At 42.2% G+C, this 22,153-nt stretch overlaps 1 protein-coding gene across 3 annotated transcripts in view; it reads right to left on the bottom strand.

Moving 5' to 3' along the window:
* Positions 1-22,153, bottom strand: part of LOC724333 (beta-1-syntrophin) — a 336,725-nt gene that overhangs the window by 52,257 nt on the left and 262,315 nt on the right. For all 3 annotated transcript variants that reach the window (XM_006564488.3, XM_001120154.5, XM_006564489.3), the window contains exon 4: positions 16,536-16,744. In XM_006564488.3, the coding sequence (XP_006564551.1) occupies positions 16,536-16,744 (209 nt within the window). The remainder of the gene's footprint in view (positions 1-16,535; positions 16,745-22,153) is intronic.

Here is a 22,153-nt window from a genome sequence, read left to right on the forward strand (position 1 = left end):
TCGGACGAAATAACTTATTAATTCCATTTTCGGACGAAATAATTTATCAAATCATTTTCGGACGACATAACTTATCGGACGAAATAACTTATCAATTCCATTTTCGGACGAAATAATTTATCAAATCATTTTCGGACGAAATAACTTATCAATTCCATTTCCGGACGAAATAATTTATCAATTCCTCCTCGGATGAAATAACTTATCAATTCCATTTTCGGACGAAATAATTTATCAAACCATTTTCGGACGAAATAACTTATCGGACGAAATAACTTATCAATTCCATTTTCGGACGAAATAATTTATCAAATCATTTTCGGACGAAATAACTTATCGGACGAAATAACTTATCAATTCCATTTTCGGACGAAATAATTTATCAATTCCATTTTCGGACGAAATAACTTATCAATTCCATTTTCGGACGAAATAACTTATCAATTCCATTTTCGGACGAAATAACTTATCAATTCATTTTCGGATGAAATTATTTATCAATTCCATTTTCGGACGAAGTAATTTATCAATTCCTCCTTGGACGAAATAATTTTTCAATTCCATCCTCAGACGAAATAACTTATCAATTCCTTCTCATGCGAAATAACTTATCAATTCCTCCTCACACGAAATAACTTATCAATTCCTCCTCACACGAAATAACTTATCAATTTCTTTTCACGAAAATTTTTTGCAATTGTTTCTTGTATTCTTTTTTATCGAAGTATAAAATTCTCATTGATCATTATAATCTATTAAAATTTCAAATTCCAGTATATATAGCATTATTTAAAATGTTTGAGTAACAATTATTCTACCATATTTATGACATTTTTTCGTGTAATCCCGTTATTACGGTTAATCGATACGGTTGTTCGCTATTCGGTAATAAATTATTCAATAACCAACTTTTACCGAGGTAATTTTTTCAACCAACCGTTAAAATTTTACCAACCCCATCTCCTCGATCAACTTCTCCTTCGAAATCCAAGCCTTGCTTCCATATCCGGCGAAACTTCTCTCCTCCTGCTAAGCCATGAGACCATCCTTCACCCTTCGATCAACCCTCTTCCCCTTCTTCCTCCCTCCATCCTATCCTTTTCTTCAATATTCCTTTAGATCGGCAAGATTTCGTCACAGATTCCCATGAGAATCAAAAGAAGGGAACCGAGTCAACGATTCATCCTCCATTCCCTCGGTCATTACCGATACACGACGCCTCTAATTCGCCCTCTCCTCTCCTTCCCTCTCTTACACCCACTCCCCCTCGGTTGGAAAAGATGGTGGTGGTAAATCATCCGAGCTAATTTCACCTAATCTTTATGCCTGCCGTAAAATAACAATTCCGGACAACTGGGTCGTTCCACGGGAGGAGGGGAAGGGAGAATTAATAACACGAGCGGAAGATCCACACCACCACCACGTTGTCGGAGGAGGAGGAGAATATGGAAACGGAGAAACGGCGGGTTAAGGCCGCCTCGATATTCGCGCGTGTCCGCGCATCCGCGAGAGTAAGCGCGCGCGAGACTAAGCACGCGCGAGATCCCCAAGTCTAAGCGCTCGGTCGGCTCCTGTGATGTATCGCCTACGGGATTACGGGGAACGGTAACTCGTATCCCTCGGCTCTCTCTCTCGGGTTAAGGGCCGGGTTACACGTTCGAATCCGTGGGTACGAGCGTGTTCCCGCATACCTACGGCCTGATTATTAATCAGAGGGAGGGGGGGGTACTACCGCACGTAAATCCAGTTTTTGTTCCAGTATCATTGGATGGATTTGGATCCCTCGTTTTCTCGGATTCCTCGGAAAGAGGGAAGAGGAGGAGGAGGAGGATTGAAGGAGCGGTTTGGGGATTTTTCGAAAAAAATCGTTGGAGGATTATTTCGTTGAGATCTCGACTTCGGATTCGGTTTGATTTTCTACTACTTCTATTTTTCGAACGCTGATCTCGGGAAAGAGAAATTGGAATGTGACGAAATTCCGTTCGAGATCTTGATTTTTTGGATTCGTTTGGATTTTTCTACTTCGAGCGCTGATCTCGGGAAAGAGAAATTGGAATGTGACGAAATTTCGTTCGAGATCTTCTCTCGACTTTGGATTCGAACGTTCATTTTGGAGGAGAAAAGCTGGAATGCAAGGAAATTTTAGTCGTTTGGGAATTTTGTTGAGGTATCGAGCAGAATGGTTTCGGAGTTATTGGATGTGCTTTGAAGAGTTATTATTTTGGGAAAGGGAATTCGAAACAATCGTTGGAGAATTTCGTTGGGATCTCGATTTTGAATTTTCTACTTGGAACGTTCATTTTGGGAAAGAGAAGCTGGAATGCAATGAAATTAGTCGTTTGAGAATTTTGTTGGGATATCGAGTCGAGTGGTGGTGGTGTAGGAATTATTGGACGTGCTTTGAAGAATTATTATTTCGGAAAAGGGGACGTGGAATTCGCGAAACAATCGAGTTTCGAGAATTTTGTCCAGATCTCGAGATAAATGTTTAAACGAATTAGAATAAAAAGAAAAAAAGAAAAAGAAGAAGAAAAGGGAGAAACTCGAGCCAAGAAATATCGTGCCTCGAAAAAAATAAAAATGAAAGATTTGAAACGTTCGTATCGACGAACAAGGGACGGATGAATATCGCATAACTTACGGTGAAATAAAGTATTCAGCCTGCATTGACGAAGTTGGAGAAAAGATATATCCATCCCCTCTCCCTTTTTCTCTTTCTTTCGCCCGATCATTCGATTCAACTTGGATGAATTTCCCCGATACTTTCGATCCACGGATTTATCGCCCCGCCGCGATCCACGATAATATAAATGTAAAGAGGATCGAAGATTATCGGCGTGCAGGGGCGGAGAAACGGCGTCAGAAATTCTTGCCGAAATCCCTCGATAACCCAGTTCCTCCAGGAACACGTGGACTTTTCCCATTTCCTATGCACCTTCTATACACACATATATATATATCTCCCCCTCCTCTCTTCTATATTCCTTCGTTGTACAAGTCGTTTCGAGTTATATTTGCCACCGTGTTAAATATCGATTTTGTCAAAACTTGGGGAGAGAAATCAACCCTCCTCCTCCTCCTTCCTCCTTCACGTGTACTCGCTATACGTTGCTTCGAGCGTACACGACCAATCTATTTTTCCGTACAACGGAGCCGTGTCCCCTCCTCCCCCGATATCGATCAAAGTTTCGGTATAAATATTTCATTCCCGCGACGTACGAATAGGAACAATTTCAAACAGATCGAAATTCCGTTCGAAAAGAGGAGCCCTTTCTCTTCGACTAGGCCAACTATCTCGAACCGCCCTCGACCCTCGTTGAAACACTTCCACATTCGTGTATCGTCCCTCTACCCGCCGTAATTGCACGTAGTCGCGGACGAATGTGTTTTGGGAGGAGAAAAAGGAAGGGGGGATAGTGGAGGGCAAACGAGCAGAGCCAGCTTTCTTGGCGAGCCTCTCGATTTTGCACGGCCTCCTAAAAACTAACGATAACGAGTGACGTACGAGAGGGTTTTCTTTTTTTTTCCTTTTTTTTTTTTCACGTCTGTCCTATCGCAACAATTTCGACCCTCGTATCTCCTCCCTTCTTTTCCCCTCTTCCAAACGATCGTTCGACTCCCGCGTGAAATGAAATGCGCACACGAGAAACGAGGCAGGTAACGAAGGTAGGATTGATTAATTCGATTCATTTTGATTAATTTCAAAAATTGGGAATTTTGTGTCACGGGGAATTAAAGGATTTTCTTTTTTTTTAATTTTTTTTTCGACACGCTGTGCGACCTCTGTTTCGCAACAACGGAAGGGAGATTCGACGGGGAGAGAGAGTTACGTTTATTCGTATTATAGAATGATGAAGCGGGGTGTATATTTAACGAATAAATATATAATACCAACGAGCGAATAAACAGGGAGAGGGGAGAGATTCGACGTATTTGTAATTTATTTGCCAGAATATGATCTGTGTTTGAACCCCCGTGTGACGACGATCGATGAACTATTGTTTATAGTTGGTCTGCACGGAGTGTGTGCATGACCCCGCTCCCCCATCCCTCCTTGTTTGACCGTGATTGGTGGAATTGTCGAATTTTATATCCCCGAGATTTCGAGGATCGGGGGCGGCAAAATGGCTTTTCATTCGGTTTCAATTTAATCAAATTGGTTTATTACTATCCGCCATTCTGCGTCCTGCCTACAGTTTTGAATAATCGCGCGCAGAATCACGATTTATTTTTTTTTTTCGACCGGATCGATATTAATTAGGACGGATGGTAAAAAAAAATTCGAATATTCGAACGCGACAAGTATTTCCTTCCATATTTTTTTTCTTCGTCGAACAAGTGTTAAAACGGCGGGGACCCCGTTTTTTTCATTTCGATCCTCGTTCCCTCCCCTCCATCTTTCATCTCCCCGTCAGAACACGAACCAGACGATACACTCTCCACTCTCTTTCGCGCTTTATGACTCGGCGCTTTTTGGCTCCGCTGCACCCTTTAACCCTCCGCGCCTCTCTCCGCTTCTACCTTTCTTTTCTTTTCTCTCTCTCTCTCTCTCTCTCTCTTTTTTTTTGTTTCTCTTTGAAACTCTTTTTACAGAACTCGCTACGATTCCCCCGTTCTTTCCCTCCCCTCGCGCGAAACTACTCCCGTGCTCCCGTTTCCCGAGATTCGCGACGCCTCCGTTTCTCTCGATGACCTAAAATTTTTTTCTCTCGCGCCTCTCGCGCTAATTCTTGTCCCCGTTCCACGCGCGGAAATTTAAACCGAAGGGGGCAAACCAAGTCTCCCTTCTGTGCGAGTCGAGCGAAATTGAGCTCTAGTCTCTCTCTCTCTCTCTCTCCCCCTCTCTCCTTTTTCGAAAATTGCGGAGAAACCAGAAACGCATCGAATTCGAACGATATTTTCTTCCTCCTTTTTCCTTTTTTCTCTTTCTCTCGAAATCCTATTATCGAGATTTAAAAAATATCGGAAAAGCGTGAAAAACAAAGTTACCGTTCTTTTATTCTTTTTTTTTTTTTTTCTTTTTATATATATATAAAAATATCGGGTATGGAGCATCGCGTGGAAACTCGAAACTCGAAGGATATAAAAATATATATATATATGGAAATATCGAAATTTCAAAAAAAATAAAAGAAGGTTATAATTAAATTTGGAAATCGTCGCGCAGAGAATCGAGATACGATGAATTTTTACACGGGACGAAACGAAAGAACATCCCAGTTTTAATTCTAATCAATCTATCGTCTAAAAGGGCGGAGGTGCGCGTTTCGTTATTTACACGATTGTACGGGAGGATTGTCAAAGGAAGGATTATCGTTGCAGATTGTCGGAGGGAAATCGCCGCGGTCCATGCGATCGGTTGCGAGATAATTTATGATCGATGTCGATGATGATGGTGGTGGTGGTGGTGGTGCACGCGTTATCGACGCGAACACGAAAACAACGGGAAGGGGGAGGGGGAGGATACGGACAGAGGGGTACGTCGTGTTTCGGTGATTTATTAAGAACGCCAACGTCTGCTCGATTTATCGAGAAAGCGATCCTCGTCGTTTTCGAGAAGAAACGGTTCGAAGCAACTAATAACATCGTTTCGCCGTGTCTTGTGTCGGAAGGAAGAAATTGAAAGAAATGATAGAATGAACGGGTTAATTATATTTTTTTTTTTTTTTTGATTCTTTTTTCGGAAAGGATTCTCTGCAAACGTTTGCCGTGATATACCGTGTGATTAATCGTGACACGGTACGTGCTAAAAAAAAAAGAAAAATAACGAGAGTTCGGAGTCCCTCGTACGAGTATTTCGAGTTTCGAGAGAAAGGAAAGCTCGAGTTCGTTATTCGTTCCTTTGGAACAGCAGCGAAAGCAAAAGGGTAAATTTTAAGGATAAAACAGACGCGTGTTGAAATAATACTAAAATATGTAATGTTCATTTCGCGTTAATTGAATTACGACGTTAATTAAACTAGGGACGAGTATGTATAAAATCGTACAGACATTTTTCACGCAATAGATTCAAGAATTCGTTTGAGAATTCAAATTACGTAGACATTTCCAGGGCCGTAAATCATGTTTCACATACATATATATATATTGTAACAAGATTTCAAGATTTTCAAATTTTATTCATCGCAGTTTCGTCACGTTACTTTTACAATCTTCAATATATAATAAAATCTCGGAGAAACAATTTTCTCGCATAATTGTCGAGCACGTAAATTAATCAATTTCCACGTCCATCTAATTTTTACATCCCCAACTCGAATTCCATTCGTTTCGTAACAATTTCGAAGCGGAATATTTCTCGTCGTGCATTGCACAATAATTACGCAATCGAAGCTAACTCGTCCAAATAAACCCCTCTCAAAGCTCGCCTCGTAATTTCCATTTCCACGAGCCGATCTCCGAGTCCCAAAAGGAAAATTGCCAAAGGATCAAGCGTCGTCGTCTTGGTCGTCTTGGTCGTCTTGGTCGTCTTGGTCGTCTTGGTCGTCTTGGTCGTCCTTTGACCTCTTACAAACGATCGAAAGCGGAGCGCGAGTCGTTACATCTCCTCTTCCATCTCGGTCGTAACAGGGAGCCGCTAAAATCCCAGTTAACGTTTGCGCTCGATGGATAATCCGCAACGTTTCGCGGCCGATTACCGGCCGATGGAACGGGCCGTTACACCCCGCTTTATTGCACCCCGTTGGGCTAATTAAACGCACCACCTTCGCTCCCAAAGGGCAACGGAACCAAGAACTAACTGGTCCAGGCCGAAAAATATGCGGAGATTACCTCGCTTTATTACCGCTCGGATTAATTAAAATACTCTTAAACGGGAGTATCGTTAATTTCGTGGCGGTAATTTAACAGGTATTTCGGCGAGCGCGTGGATTTAACGTGGTGGGAGGGTTAAACGATTTTATCCAATCGCGAGAATCTCGTTCGATCTCTCTCCCGGTCGAAATCTTCTTCCTTTGTGAAATATGTTTTCCACGCGAATGGAAATATATAGATAGTTTTATATTATTTCTATGTCGGAAGTTAATTTTACAACGCACGAAATATTATATAATTAGAATTTAACAATAAATCTCCATCGCGAGAATCTTTGTGCCAGCCACCGTGTCTTATCTCTTTTCTATAATCTATAAATCTACTCACGATTCTTTAAAAATCTTCAATCTTCCTGGAAAACGCCGAAAAAGCTTCTTTTCCTCTCGGTCGGGTACACAGAACCGGAACAAGAAGAAGAAGAAGAAGAAGAGAGGAAGGGGTTAAGGCCGCGATAAATTTATCGAGTTCACGTATTGAATCCGTGAAGGTTCCACACGGAATTTCACGTCCCCTCTAATCTCGTATATACGGGCGGCAATAAAGCTTTGGTGTCGCGAGAAAGGACAGCCAGTGCACGCCTTCCTGCCGCGTTGACACGGGGAACACGGTCCCCTGAATGGTAATCCAGCCGGAAGATGGACGATAACGCGGTGCTCACCGCCTCCCCTCCCTCCGCTTCCGGTTCGAACTCGTGGAATTTTATTCCGCAACGAATTTAAGGATTCCTCCTCGATCCCTCTTTCATCCCTCTTTATTTCGCGCGTGTTTTCTTATTCCTAGAAGGGAGTTGCGATTCCAAGATATATTTCTCTTTGCTTCTCGGTCGGACGATGAGGGATTTTTTTTTTTTTCACCACGAGAGATTTTTTGATTTTTGGAATTTTTGTATATCGATGGATTTTTATAACTTTTATTTTTGTTACAGGTTTTGCATTTTTTTTTTTTTTTTTGGAGTTTCCAAAATTGATTTTTATTTTCAGAACTACGCATTTGTACGCGAATATTTTTTTTTTTTTCTCCATATATTTACATATGTTTTTCCGAATGAAAATGATAGGTCATTGAAAGAACGTGAAAAAGTTGGGTAATTGAAACGATTTCTATTTCAATTTTTCGGATAAACGGCGGATTTCGAACGACACGACGTTATTTTTAAATAATAATGCTTAAACATTTGAACTCGTTCCAATCGCGTCAAAAATTCGTCGCATCTTTTTATCGTATTTTTGTAGCAATCGTACGCACCTTCTTCGAACTTTATCGAAAATTTCGAGCACTCGGATCGGATGAAATCCGCCGCATTGGATCAATTTCCCGTGTTATGTTACGTGTTATTGTTTTCTATGCGTATTTTATTTGTTAAAATAGAATATTACACACAATGGTGGTTAATATCGAACGAGGCGCATGCGTTAATGCTAGATTGAACCGTGAATTGCGGAATTGGCGTTAAAGACTGGCCATAAATAATGCAAAACGGCCGCTATTATCGATTAAATAGGACGTATTGATAAAACGATACCACTCGATATTACTTCACCTATCATTCCACACTGTGTGTGGAATATTCATACAGAATTACACGAACGCAAGAATAACCAATCCGAAAATATCATTTCCGAAAGAAAATTCGCTCGATTCTCCTCGCCTTCGGAAATCTTCGTCTTCCCTGAAATCGAAAAACACGAATCTCGATATCTTCCACCATCGATATCGCCCCTCCTGTACACATACAGTGTTAACTGAACAGTGAAAACAATAAATAAAAAACATATTCATAGCTGAATGAATATATTTGATTACATATAAAAATCTGTTTACAAAACATTTGAAGAGAACGAAGAAGTATCGATATTGCTGGCAACCACAAATAAAATTTCACCAAACTTTAAATATTCTATGAACGTGTATACAGTATAAATAGACAGAAGAGAGAGAAAGAGTTAAGGCCAAGACTCTGTCCATCACCAACTTCCTCCCTCCCTCTTCCACGAGCACAACGTAGAATGGAACTTTTCTCCCTACACGGAGAAGGAGAAGAAGAAAAAAGGTGGAGGGGAATAGAAATTCTCGCAGGAAAATTGTCCATTCTCTCCCCCCTCTTTCTCCTCCTCCCTCCTCCCTTCTCCCTTGAAATTCATTACAGAAATCCAATTTACGAATAGCTCTCGCGCTCGCACCGGCCCTATAGCTAGCAGCTATACACGGCGGTGTTAATTAGTCCGGAGGCGCCTTGTTTGCCCGTGTGATTTACCCGGTCGTTGATCGCGGCAACTCGGTTCCCGTATTATTTAATAAACGATCCGCTCGGATGTTCGGACCACTTCCGGTCCCGGGGATGGGAAGGGGAAGGAACGGGGTTGGAGGGAGAGAGAGAGAGAGAGAGAGAGAGAGAGAGAGAGGGAGAGAGAGAAAGGGATAATCCTCGGTGGAGAACTGCACACCGAGGGCAAAACAGGGGAGGGGGGGAGGGGGCGCGGTGGTTTATGGATTTTCCAACGGTGAACGTGTTGTGTTGTTGCCGGCTGCCACCGGCATGATTACCCGAATAAATTGTATCGTTATCAGGGGGGGAGGGGGGAGGACTCGCGGCGATTATCGTGAAATCGAACCTCGAGCCGTGGTGGTGCTCCGCTTTTTTATCGTTACGTGAACTTTTCGTTTCGTTTCGATCTCGTGCGAGAGTGAAACGAGGGAGGGGGTTATAAGGAAGATTCGCCATCTTAACGATGCGAATTCTTGGAAGGACGATCCGATCGATCTCTATCACGTGGTAGGGAAAGAAGGAAATATCGTTATCGGTTGAATTAGGCCGGGTAAAGTTCGAGCGCAGAGGCTGTTTGGGAGAATCTTTCTTCGAGGAATGGATTTGGACGGATCGGGGTTTGTAGGTGATTCAAAATGGCGGGAAGCGAATGATATATATGTATATATAATTCAGTGGAGAATTTTTTAGTTCGAAAATTGTAACTGGGGCACGATTTGATTGAATTTTTTTGTAAAAAAAAAAAAATAATAAAAAAAAATAAAAGTTATAAATTTGAAAACGTTTAAAATATCGAATATTGGCCAATATCTATAAAATAAAGTGGTTTAAATATTGGATTTTTTGGATAGGAATTTTATGTCCATGGGCGGTCAATGTGTTAAAAAACACGAGTTTAAATGAAACGAAATGCGATAAAAACGTTAAGTTTAATTGGTTAATAACCTGATCCCGTATTCCTGTAGTCGGACTATTCTCTCTATTTTTTTTTTTAATGAATCCATATTCGTATCATAATATATTATGGATCGTTGTTTCGTTGAAACGAATTTCTGTGTTCAATTGTTTGTCGAAAAATACCGATTCGAGGTAACATTGTACTCGTCGATATCTATCATCGTTCCTGTTCTTTGAATCAATATTGACGAAATATTTCTTCCATTCGATCGAATCTTATGTGTCTTGCGTGTGTGTGTGTGTGTCCACCTTTCACGAATCATAAGCAATTACAATAGAAAATACGAGAAAGGAGAGGAATAATCGTTCTCGATCTGCACTCGTCTCCTGCGAAGTACGCAAATTCGATTTGCCAGGGTGCGATGATAAAAGGAAGGGGGAGAAAAGAAAAAAAGAAAAAAAAAAGATTCGATTATAGGAAGCGTGGGACAACGAGACGACGGATCGGTCGAAACGACTCGAGATCATCGAAGATTAACTATTGAATGGACTACGGTGAGACTCGTTTGATCGATCGATCGATCGATCGGTCGGTCGGTCGTACAGTTGAATTCACATCAGTCAGCCGCAGAGGACACGGTGTGATTTAGATCGATCGGCTATAGAATATAGTCTAAAATAGATTAGGTGTAGGGCACAGTGTGCGAATGAATGGGCCATTGAGCGGGACAGTGGGATTCAGATCAGTTACAGATCGCACCGCGTCCATTAATTCCACACCGATCGACCATTCACCAACGTTTCAACGACGATATCTTCCTGAATTCCTGAAACAATCGTTTCGATTCCAAACGTGCGAAGAAGATTCGAATTCCTTCCCTTCCTTTCTTTCCCTCGCGATAAAATTTCGGATATAAAATCGCTTCCAATATAATTCGAAGCTGAAAAACTCTTGGAAATTGATTCTATTATTATACGTATACGAAACTCTCGAAACTATCAAGACTTGCAACAATTTCCAAAGAATCGAAGATTCAGAAATATCCATTACTATCTTTGCCATTCTCTTTCTCTCTCTCTCTCTCTCTCTCTCTCTCTCTCTCTCTCTCTCTCTCTCTCTCTCTCTCTCATTTTCAGTTTGAAAGTTGAAACGGTCGTTTTCACCCTACTATACTCCGCCGTCTGAATTTATCTCTCGCGATTAATCGTTCCATTTATCGATTGGTCGAAAAGAGGGCGAAATATCGTATTGTCGCCTACGGCCCGTTATTCCAAATCCGATTTCCACGGACAAAGTCGTCGGATCGTTACGTAGATTGCCGCTCGCAGAGGGGGAAGGAGAGGTTTCGATCGATATTAACTTGTTACGTTCCCTTCCACCACCGATCCTCGCAAATCTGGCCAACCCTTTTTCGATCAACGGGGGGAAAAATCGGTGGTGGAAATTTCCACGAGGCCGCGACGCGAAGAAAAAATCGGCGCGATTAATCGGCGAGATGATGATGATGATCGGTCGCTTTAATCGGTTCGACGACTTGAACGAGGCGTAATTCTTCTGCTGGGAAATTTTCGCGGTCGATCGAGGGAGGGTGTGCGTGCCTTGCGCACACATGCGGAAATGGAGATTGGCCACGAGGTAATTACGGATAAATTTGTCGATGGAATCGTGGCAGACGGGCCGCCAGACCGGAGATAATAATTGTTGGAACGGCACGGTTCCGTGTGGTGGGGGGATTATATCGGGCCGGTTCTCTTTCGCTCTCGTTCGGGAATGGCATTACGGTGAAAATTAATCTCGAGCCTGCCGCAAAAGCGATCCGCTTCACGCGAGTAATCACTCGTCGGCAAACAGCCACGATAAACTCGTGTAATCCTGCGTGATTAACCGCTCTGACAGGCTCGAAGCCTGTGTCACCTGTGATTTACCAGAATTCTTGTCTTGGATCATTAACCATCCTAAACGATCTCGAAATCTGTTTCCTCCCTATCTCTCTATCTCTCTTTCTCTTTATCTCTTCTCTCCAAGTAATTATAATCTTGTTGTGATTCACACGCGTATTGTGATGTATTCGAACATCTTGCGTATCGATCCAGTTTTTTTATTACGCGTTTTCGATATCTTTCTCGGAATATCTTTGCATTTTTTATCTTTACTCTCCAACTTACATCCTCCTCTGCCTGTTTCCTTTTTCCTTTATATTTGTCTCCAATGTCCTCCTACAACGTGGTATTGGTCTGATTATTGCTCTGATCTTCAAACATCATCGGTCGTCCCGGAGATATTCAAGCATCCCTTGGGACAGAGTTGCAGGAGGAGGAGAGGGAGAGAGAGAGAGAGAGAGAGAGAGAGACGGGGCACTGGCAATCAGGTACGTTAATGCCAATCAATTATGTACTGGGTACCACGTGTACCCTTCTCCCCCCTTCCCTCCAGCACCTTCGTTTGGGCTGTTGGTTGGTCTTCATCGATATCATGCTCGCGTACGTCGTATATATTAGTTATCGATCCATCGGAACGAGTCGATATATTCTCGCTAAGCTAGTTTGGAGGATGCCCCCCAACTGCGAACATTGCCCTGATCGGTAATTAAGACCAGGAGGGATTGATACGGATATTGTTTGCATCAAATTCGGTCAATCTTGGTTTTGATTTGCTCGATATTTGCAAGATTGCCAAGATTCTTTTTCCCAAATATGAATAAGAGGAGAAGAAAGAATCGAATTCCTATTCGGTTCCTATTCGGAGGAAATTTTCGAATAATAATTTCTGGGATAATTAATTAAATGGATTTTCGTTTCGATTTTTGGAAAATTTCCCTGGAAGAATGGAGGAAAGGAAGGGGAGAAGAAAAAAGAGAGGTTTTTTTGAAATTACTCAATATTTCGTTGGAAATTTTCGAAGAAAATAGAGAAATGGAGAGAAATTTTAGGGATCCAAGGGAATATATTCCTTAATAACCGAGAGGATTTTCTCCATCTTGTTTTTTATTAGAAGAGAAAATTAGAAATTTTTTGAAGATTTTTTTCTTTTAAAATATGTATTTTATCACTAATTAAGAAAAATAATTTAAAAAAAATTCTTTTTACAATGAATCGGAGAATATCGGAACCCGAGAATACTGATCTAAGAATCTAATCCTCGAAGCCGCGAAGATTCTTCTCGATCTCTACTTTATCCTTTCCTAAGGTGTTTAAGCGTAACAAATGGGGATCTCACGTTTCTTATTAACGCTTCAACGACTTTCTTAACTCTTTCAGTAAATGCAATCACGGTTTAGATTACCGACAATTGCCTATTAACACTTCAACGGGATTAAATCATTTGATAATTTTAGTCGGAGCGGAAAAGTGGTGCTTAGGACAATTACACGGTTCCGCGGTTGATCAATCTCGAACAACTACATCACCGCACTGCCTATCAATTTAAACGTTCCAGTTCCACTTGACCACCGAAAGAACCATTCTCCTCTTGTTAATTCCGGGCCGAGGGAAAACACGGCGATCAATCTCCTTATCGCTAAACTGGCTCCTCGCGTGTAACTGTAATCCACTACATATAATACATGCCCCGCAACCACGAATTAACACGGAATAATTTTTTATTTCATTACGAGTTTATCGCCTATCTCTACGAATCGTATCGTGAAATTATTCCACGATCGTTATAATTAAAAAAAAGGAAAACGATATCGAAGAATGTTTCATAAACGTTTTCCTTCGACAACAATTTCTCTGTCCATCGCATCGATGCAAAGTGGAAACGAGAAAGTATCCATTGAGCGAAGAGTGCCGTGAGTGAGCCTCCTTCGAAGAAGAAGAGGGGTACAAATAAGCGAGGTTTGCACCCCTCTCGCGATAAAAGTCCCGTAATTAACGATCGCCCAATCGTTCCGGATAATTAAACTGCGACAATTAGACTTTCCATTGCCAATTACCATTTATCAATCCCTTCGATTCTCGCGAAAGAATCCTTCGGTCGAGAAAATTCGCATTCGCCATAGTTTTTTTATAAGCGTTGAAAGATCCTGTAATTGATCTCTCGATCGATACAGTTGAAACAAGTTTGCGTAATGGAATTTCTTTTGAAAATAAAACGATTTCTCGATTCGAATGGAAGCGAGAGAGCGTGTAATGCAATATTAAAAATGTAGTTTATCCCAACGAGATTTGAGTGTTAAGTAACAAAAAATTCTGATTCTCTGAACTTCGACGAGAGATTTGGACGAGGAAAATTGGTTAAGAAGAAAGAGAGAGAGAGATTATTTCTCTACTTTGTTAAAACATTTTAAGAAACTTTACACCTTAATTGCGCAACACCTTTCGTAAAAGTCGTTTCGTCACAACTTTACCCTTTATTCATTCTCACCACTTCAAGAACAAAGCGAAGTTGATTCCTACAAATTTCATCTTCACCTACCTCTTTGCTACGAACAAACTCCAATTGTAAATGACGTTATAACGTTGAAAATAATTATAATAATAATAACAATAACAAAAAAAAGGGTATAGAAGCGAGGGATTGAAACGACACGAGATGAGGGGTGAAGGGAGGGGAAAGTGGCCGGCAAGTTTTTCGAATTCACGCGTGAGAACATTGACATCCACCAACATCCGTCTATATCCCTATTCAGTGAAAGACAGGGAGAGAAGTGCCATGTTTCTCCTTTCTCCCCTCCTTACACCACGAATTGCGCCGTCTAATTATCCACGATTGTTTCCGCGAGAGGTGGCCGCCCGTGGAAAATATTCGTTGTAACGAAGTTCCGTTGGTCACACCACCACCACCACCATTACCACCACCATCACCGTGGAAAGAATCTCGATATCTAATTATGCGGTGGAGCGTGGCGGTGACCGTAGCGATCTCGTCGCCTGTTCGAGATAATTAAACGTGGACAGGGGAGGAGGAGCGTGGAAATGGAGGGAAACGAGAGAGAAACGAATTTATAAAAGCGAGGGGCGACGATTCGGTCGCGGGTTGAGTAATCACGGGGGTGGCGAATTGATTGGGCGGGGGAAGGCCTCGATCGATAGAGAGATCGTGGCGACAGATTCGGACGCGGTGGATAATTAGACGACGGTTTAACGAAGTGTTGTAACGAGTTTATTAACGAAAAACTTGATCGCTGCTTGATAAATAATCCGATCGTGGCGATGTCCGGTTTGAAAGGATTTTCGAAAGAGTATTATTGTAATTGCATAATTGTGTTTCGGGAAGAATATCGAATTTCTTAATAATATTTTCGAGCATTCGTAATACGGAAAGGATTAATTATTTCTCTTTCTATCCGACCGATTGAAAGAGGGATGCATTCAAAGAAACTGGCCGAAGATCCGCCAGTTCTTGTTCCGTCTCGTCAAAAACCCTTAAGAACTTAAGGAAATCGTCCGTCTCCCCATCTCCCCCCTCCCTCGTTCCGTTCATCGTCGTCGACGACGACGACGATCACGAATGTTTCACCGTTGAAGCTTGCCGGGGATGCTTTTGGGGATCGTGGCAAATTGCCGGTATGCTCATGCGGGTTGGCTCTGCGGCGAGAGGACCACTGCGTCACCCTCCATCAGAGCGAAACTGCTCGCGAAAGAGCAGTCTCAGCCTATTCGATTCCTGGAGAAAACGCGTCGAGAGCCAGACGCTCGCCTCCCCTCGCCTCCATTCCTCCGCTTCCTCTTTTTCGAGCTTCGACCCCTCCTCCACTGTCTCAACTATTCCATTGCTCTTGCTTAAACTCGCCTCTTTTCAATATTTCTCTGTCCCTTTCTTAAAAATTACTTTTCCTCCCATCTTTTATCACGGACATTTTTTTCCATTCTCCGTTTTTCAAAAAGAAGAAGAAAAAAAAGAAGAAGAAGAAGAAGAAGAAAGAGGAGCAAAATTCTCCTTCTCTTGTTCTTCCCTCCCATTCTCTTTCTTCTTGACTCGATTCTTACCTATATTTTAGCAGCTCTTTTTCCATTTCTTCCGGTTCAATCAGCGCTGCCAACTCCCAAGCTACGCCGTTTTATCAGTCAAATCATTCCAGTCGCCGATCCCAGTCGTGTTTTCCCTTACATCCCCTCGTCCTTTTTATTAACCATCCCACTTTTCATCTTTCCACCCTTTGTAGAAATTTCTGTTTCTATCCTCTGTTTATCCGTCCACCATTGAGGAACTCTACTATTAATTCCGCTGCATTTCATCCCTATGAATTCTTACTACTTCCCCAGCCAATTTAATCCCTCCTTTTCATCCCTTTTCTTTTAATTATTCCACACTTTGTAACTCGTCTCCGTATCTCGTCTCCTCTTTCCCATTTCTCTTTCAAAATCGATGCCTTTCCTCGATTAAATTTATCTCGCACGGAATCAAAGAAACAATTATAAATGTACAGTGTGTGTTTATTACTTATCATTAATTATATACATGGATAATAAACGTCCAAATTTCGATCATCTCTACCCGAGAGAAAGGATATACGAGATTAGAAATGGTTGTTCGATGATGGCGCGGATCCATCTTCACGGCTTACACTCTCGATTTTCGAGGGACGCATGCAACGAAACGAGCGAGATCACTCACCTGAAGACAGTGTCTCCTCGCGAGCCAGCCAATGTGCTGAAGCTGCGGCGGATCCGGAAGCGCGGACGCCAGTCGCAGCGCCTTCAGTGTGAGAGCTGCTAGAGCCGAGTGCAGAGCGTTGAACCACACGTTCGCCTCCGCGTTATCCGCGGCTCTCAACCAGCACTCGTGCACTCCATCCGGGGAATGAAGTTCCAGGATTCGACCCTCTAAAAATGGAAGAACCGTGGCGTTAAAAAATCGCTCCCTCTTCCGTGATAATATTTCTTTTATTTCATTTATCAACGCGCCACTGACACAATTTATCCCGGAAAAACGCTTCCGCTTCGGATATATTACAAGGAAATAAATTTCACGATTCTCTCCTCTCTCTTCTTTCCTCCTTTCTTCTTTTTCAAACAACGACTCTCTCGGTCGTCTCTCGAGTCGAGTTACACTTGAATTGAAAGTTAACAACAGCCGGCCTCGAACAGCCGTTTCTTTTTTATATTCCAGTTTTATTGGAGCGGCCTAATCTTGGGGTGAAGGGACGGGAGGGGGAGGAGGGACGGATCGACATCCATCGACAGATGTTCCATCCCGGGAACAAAACCCTCCCTGCGAGAAGTAGGGTAAGGTTGTCCCCCGCCCTTCCCTTCGCCCCTAATATCTCCCCTCATTCCGGACAGCAAGGAGGAGGAGGCTATCAGGTTTCGGACTTAATAGTTTTCGCATCACGGGCCAACATCGTAAAGGCGTCATATAACTTGGCGAGCGGATGACAACTCAATTTCAAGTTGAGCTTGACGTTGTTGCTCGCGTGCGTTTACCCTTTCGCGTAACAGACTAATTCCGAAGCTGTAAGAGCGTGTGTTGTAATACACACAAACTGCTCGAACACTGGGCGCGTGTGCGTTGAAAGGTTCGGGGTGAGACGAAAAAAACTTGCTATTCAAATTTCTCTCACACGTTCCCACGTTTAACATTTTTGATAGCTCGCACGCGAAACTTTCCCGAGTAGAAAGTTGCCGAGCGAGAGAAATTCCATATCGATTTCCCGGAGTTGAAATTTAGTTTCGAGAAGAAGTTTCGAGAACGAGCGTTTTAGAGAGAATGTGAAAGACTTTTTACTTTTTCTCTCTCTCTCTCTCTCTTTTTTTTTATATTATAAATAGCACAAAAGGGACTTAAGGGGTTAGAGTCGGAGATGGATATCTCGGTTTAAAACCAAGGAGTAAACGGTATCGGTGGCTAAACACCTCGTGACCAACGCTCTGAACACCACCTTCTGTATCCGGTTACCCTTAGTTGAAGGGGGTTGGCGCGCGAGACCCAACGAAAGCAGCGCCGTAACAAACGTCCGCCGTCTCTTATACAAAGTATCCACTTCCACCTTCGTTTTTCTTCCACACTTTTAAGCGATAACGAACGTTACCAGCCCCCAGGGGGAGGGGCATTACTGCCGCGAGCTAGAAGGGTGGGACGAGATTGAAAGGGGAAGGTAGGTCAACCCTCCGCGCATTTCTTACAGTTACAGGAGGGAAGCGTGAGAGAAGGCGTTTGGGGTCCTTCCAAATGGACCTAATCGCTTCAGATATTTCAGAGGAAGGGTGATTTGTGTTTGGGTATAGAAAATCAACTTGGGGTAAATATTAGATCTTTTTTTTTTTTTTTTACGCGTAATTTCACTTCCGAAATCATTTCTCAAAGATTTCTCAACGCTTCTCTTATTGTTCGTATAGCTTAAAATTTCTTAATAAATTTTTCGTTTATCGAAATTCATTATAATATATGCTTCTTCTAAATACAATTTGAATATTATGTATTATGAAATGATGCTTACTATTTTTTTTAATTTCTTTACTATTCTTTATTACAGCATATTAGGAAAAGAATTTGAGATTATTCCAATTGATTGATCTTATTCCAATCTATCCAACCTAATAATTTTCATTTCATAAACCCCGCACATTTTCCCAAAGAAGCTTATATATGTATACCCCCCTTCTTAATCGCACCTTTCACTACCACTTCCTCATTCTCTCCTCGACAAAAGACAGGAGACGCCATCGCCACAATCTTCCGAATAGCCAAAGAACCTGTTGTCTGCGTGATTCTCAAGCAGCAAGACAACAATACGCAGAACGGAAGGCGTCTTCGAAGCTTTGCGATCGGGGAGACAACGGAAGAACGTTCAGCCACGGTTCGTCGAATCGTCCCGGTTAATTGCTCGCGACAGATATGCGCCAGACTTCGCTTAATTAACGAAACAGCCCATCTCTCTCTCTCTCTCCTCCCCCTCTTCCTATCTTCCATATCCCCCCGTAACATTCGTCAAATTTTGCATCGTTTCCAACGCCAACCTCGGCGTTTCTCTTTCAATTCCGCGTCCTCTCCACGATCCCGTGGAACGTGACCTGGTAATCTCGCTTCCGGTGTTGTGTATCCGCGCGTAATTTGCGCGCCTTTGACCAACGACCCGTGCTCGGGCGCAAAACCGAGCCAACCAACGCCGCGAAGCCGCCTTTGTTTCTGGCGGCGTCGCTCGAAAACAGACCGATAAGGTTAGTAAATTAGAGGTAGGGGGCAGAGGGAGGGAAAGAGAGGGGGGGGAGAGGTAGCAAAAAGGCCGAGAAAAGAGGATTCGTCGCGAGAGGACGCGACGCCGACTTCCTTTTCTTCTTCTTCTTCTTCTTCTTCCTCTTCTTTTCTTTTTCTTCTTCTTTCACTTTTGCCGTCCTCTCTTCCTTTGGGGGAAGAGAAGAAGAGGGAGGGGAAGGGGTTTCCAGGACGGAGCGCGGCCCCGAGGGATTTTTCTTCCCGTTTGAAGACGGTAAAAAGATTTATGGCGACCACCCCTCTTCCCTTCCCTTCCGTCCACCGGCTTTAATTCAAATTTCCTGTTGCGGGATTTCCTCTTCCACTCCCTTCCACTTTCTTCTTGGAAGGGGATAAAGGGTTCGTCTTTCGCGCTTCTGTTTCCCTCCCTCTTTTTTTCTTTTTTTATTATCGCCGATTTCGTTTCATTTCGCGGAGTGGAAGTTGGGTGGACGAGATGTGTGAATAATTTTTCGGCGCTTTCTTCTTCTTTTTTTTCTTTTTATTTCTCTCGTTATCGAAAGTGAATGAAATTTAAAAGGGAAAAGAAAAACGCTTTCTTTCTATTTCTATTTTGTAAAATCTTCGCTATTTAATCCTTCTTCCCGAGAAAGAAAAGAAAAAAAAAAAAGAGTTCTTTGTCGGATGTTCCTCTCCCTTTTTTCATACCTTCTTCCCCCCTTGTCTTAAAAACTTTTCATCTTTCCATCCCCCTTCGCCCCCCTCCCCTTTCCTCCCTCTTTCGTCGTCTTTTGTATTCGTCGCGCTCCTTTATTCTTTATATACCTTATTTTATTTCCTGAACAGGTCGTCGACCACAGAGCGTCGTTACACGATGGAGTCGTTAAACGTGACTCCCCGTCCTCGCTTTTCCTCTTTATCCCCGCATTCGACGGATTCCAGTTTTCGGTTTCACGTTTCCGAACGAGTAATGTATCTCCCCCTCCTTTCCGCGCGCGGCCGAATCGACTACTTGGCGGGAAAAGCCACCGTAACCGGGCACCTTTGTGGGCGGCTCGCGAAAGTCAGACGATAAGCTTGAGAAACAGACACTGCTCCGCGCTTTTCCCCCTCTCCTTTGTATCTTTCGAAACGTGCATTCGGTTTCACAAGGGGCACCGTGTTGTGCGCAGTTTCACTTCAGATGGAGTTTCGGATTAAAACTTATAAAGGGAGGGAGGGGGACGACGGACGTTGGAAAATTGGCAAGAATGGAAGAACGAGGGGAAGAGAGAGAGAGGGAGAAGAGGAGATCGTGTTTAGAGAAAAATTATTCGAAATGACGATAGCGAACTTTTTTTAATTTTAATCGTTCGCTAATAATTTATTAAGTAAACGAAAAGTGAGGAAAATAATAATACGTATTACTTGTCCATCCTGTTGACTATTCTGTTCCACTCGTCTGATTAATAAATGACATGTGTTGACACTTGTTTGATCATAAATTGATCGTGACCATTATTATTATATTATTATTATAGAAACACCAGTGTGATACGCGTAATAAAGAGGAGGAAATAATAAATGTGTGTGTGCGTATACTCGTTTGATCAATGACTGGTACGCACTATTCGTCTCATTACAAATTGATCGTAATAATTATTATTGCAGAAGCCCATTGTTCACGTGATAAAAAAAGATGGGAATAATAACGATACACTCGTCTGTCCAATGATTTGACACGGTTCTCTAATCGATCGATCATAAATCGATAGTGATCACCGTAATTATTATTATTACACATTTAATAACAGCGATTAATTCAATTGCGTTTTATACTTAAAAACACGAGTTTAAGTTTATATAATCCTTCGCAGCCAATCTTTCTAAATCGAGTTACAACGTGAAATTGCGCGATAAATATTATTATTTCCTCGGCAAAATCCTTTTCCGCCTCGTTTCTAATAAAACAATTTTTCGAATTTTCGGGAGGGATGGGCGGCGCAACGCCGAGCGAAAAATCGCGCACTACTCGAATTCTTTCGCGAGAGGAGAAGTTTTTAATATCGAATTGTATCGAATTTCCGTTAAAACCGCTCGAAATTTAGCGTTTCTCCTCGCCTCGTTTCCGATCTGGATCGACCGTTTCACCAACTTTGGAACCAGTTTTAAACCACGGGGAAAAAATTTTCGGGACCAGGAATCGTCGATCCTGAATCCGAAACTTTTTCCTTTCCCTCCCTCCACGACCCAATCTCGACGAAATTTCTCGCGGATAATAATTCTCCTGGATTCTTAACAATGATGGATGGCTCTTTGCCAGATTGGAGGAGAGAGGATCTATAAAAAATCGGGAAATAATCTTTATTCGAATATGGAGGTTAATTTTCGAAACATTGAGCGACGAATTGTAAGTTGTAGAAAAAGGGAAGAGTTTTTATTTTCTCCCCAAGGATATTAAGAGTGACAGTTTCGAAAATGAAGAAAATCCTGTTCTCCTCGGAGAGATAGGCCTCGATCGCCTTGTTAATGCAGGTGACAATTGGCTGGAACAAAGGCAGGCATCGATTAAAGTTTCGCAAGCATCACTCTGTGCTCCCTTGTTTGTCGATAGAAACCGCCATTTCCTCTCTGAAATTTGTTCTGCCGCTCCACGATGAGGAGGATGATCGATTCCGATTTTTAGTTTTGTTAACCAAGAAGAATCGTTGGAATATTTGAAATTTTGTAATTTTCAAAAAATGCAACCATTTTAACGATCCTTTATTGGATCATTTTTTTTTCCTTCTTAAAGAAACAGAGCAAAGTTTCCTCGTAATTTATTCTGTTTCGTGTTATTGCCTCGAACTCCCTCTCGGATCCAATCCTCTTCGTTCGATCGGATTTGGTACGAAGGGAAATGAAAATATTTGGAATTTATTATATTTCCAAGGTGCCAATCCGATATTAATTTAATACGTCCTTTCAGATAACCTCTTCCTATTTAAAAGAATTTCGAATTTAGAATTTGTTAATGGAGTTCCCTCGTTTGTCGATACACCCTCTCTCGTTTGATAATTGAAATCGATCTCACGTTTATTGGATTAAACGTTTTGTTAGTA

This window comes from Apis mellifera, linkage group LG10, assembly GCF_003254395.2.
Source record: "Apis mellifera strain DH4 linkage group LG10, Amel_HAv3.1, whole genome shotgun sequence".
NCBI lineage: Eukaryota > Metazoa > Arthropoda > Insecta > Hymenoptera > Apidae > Apis > Apis mellifera.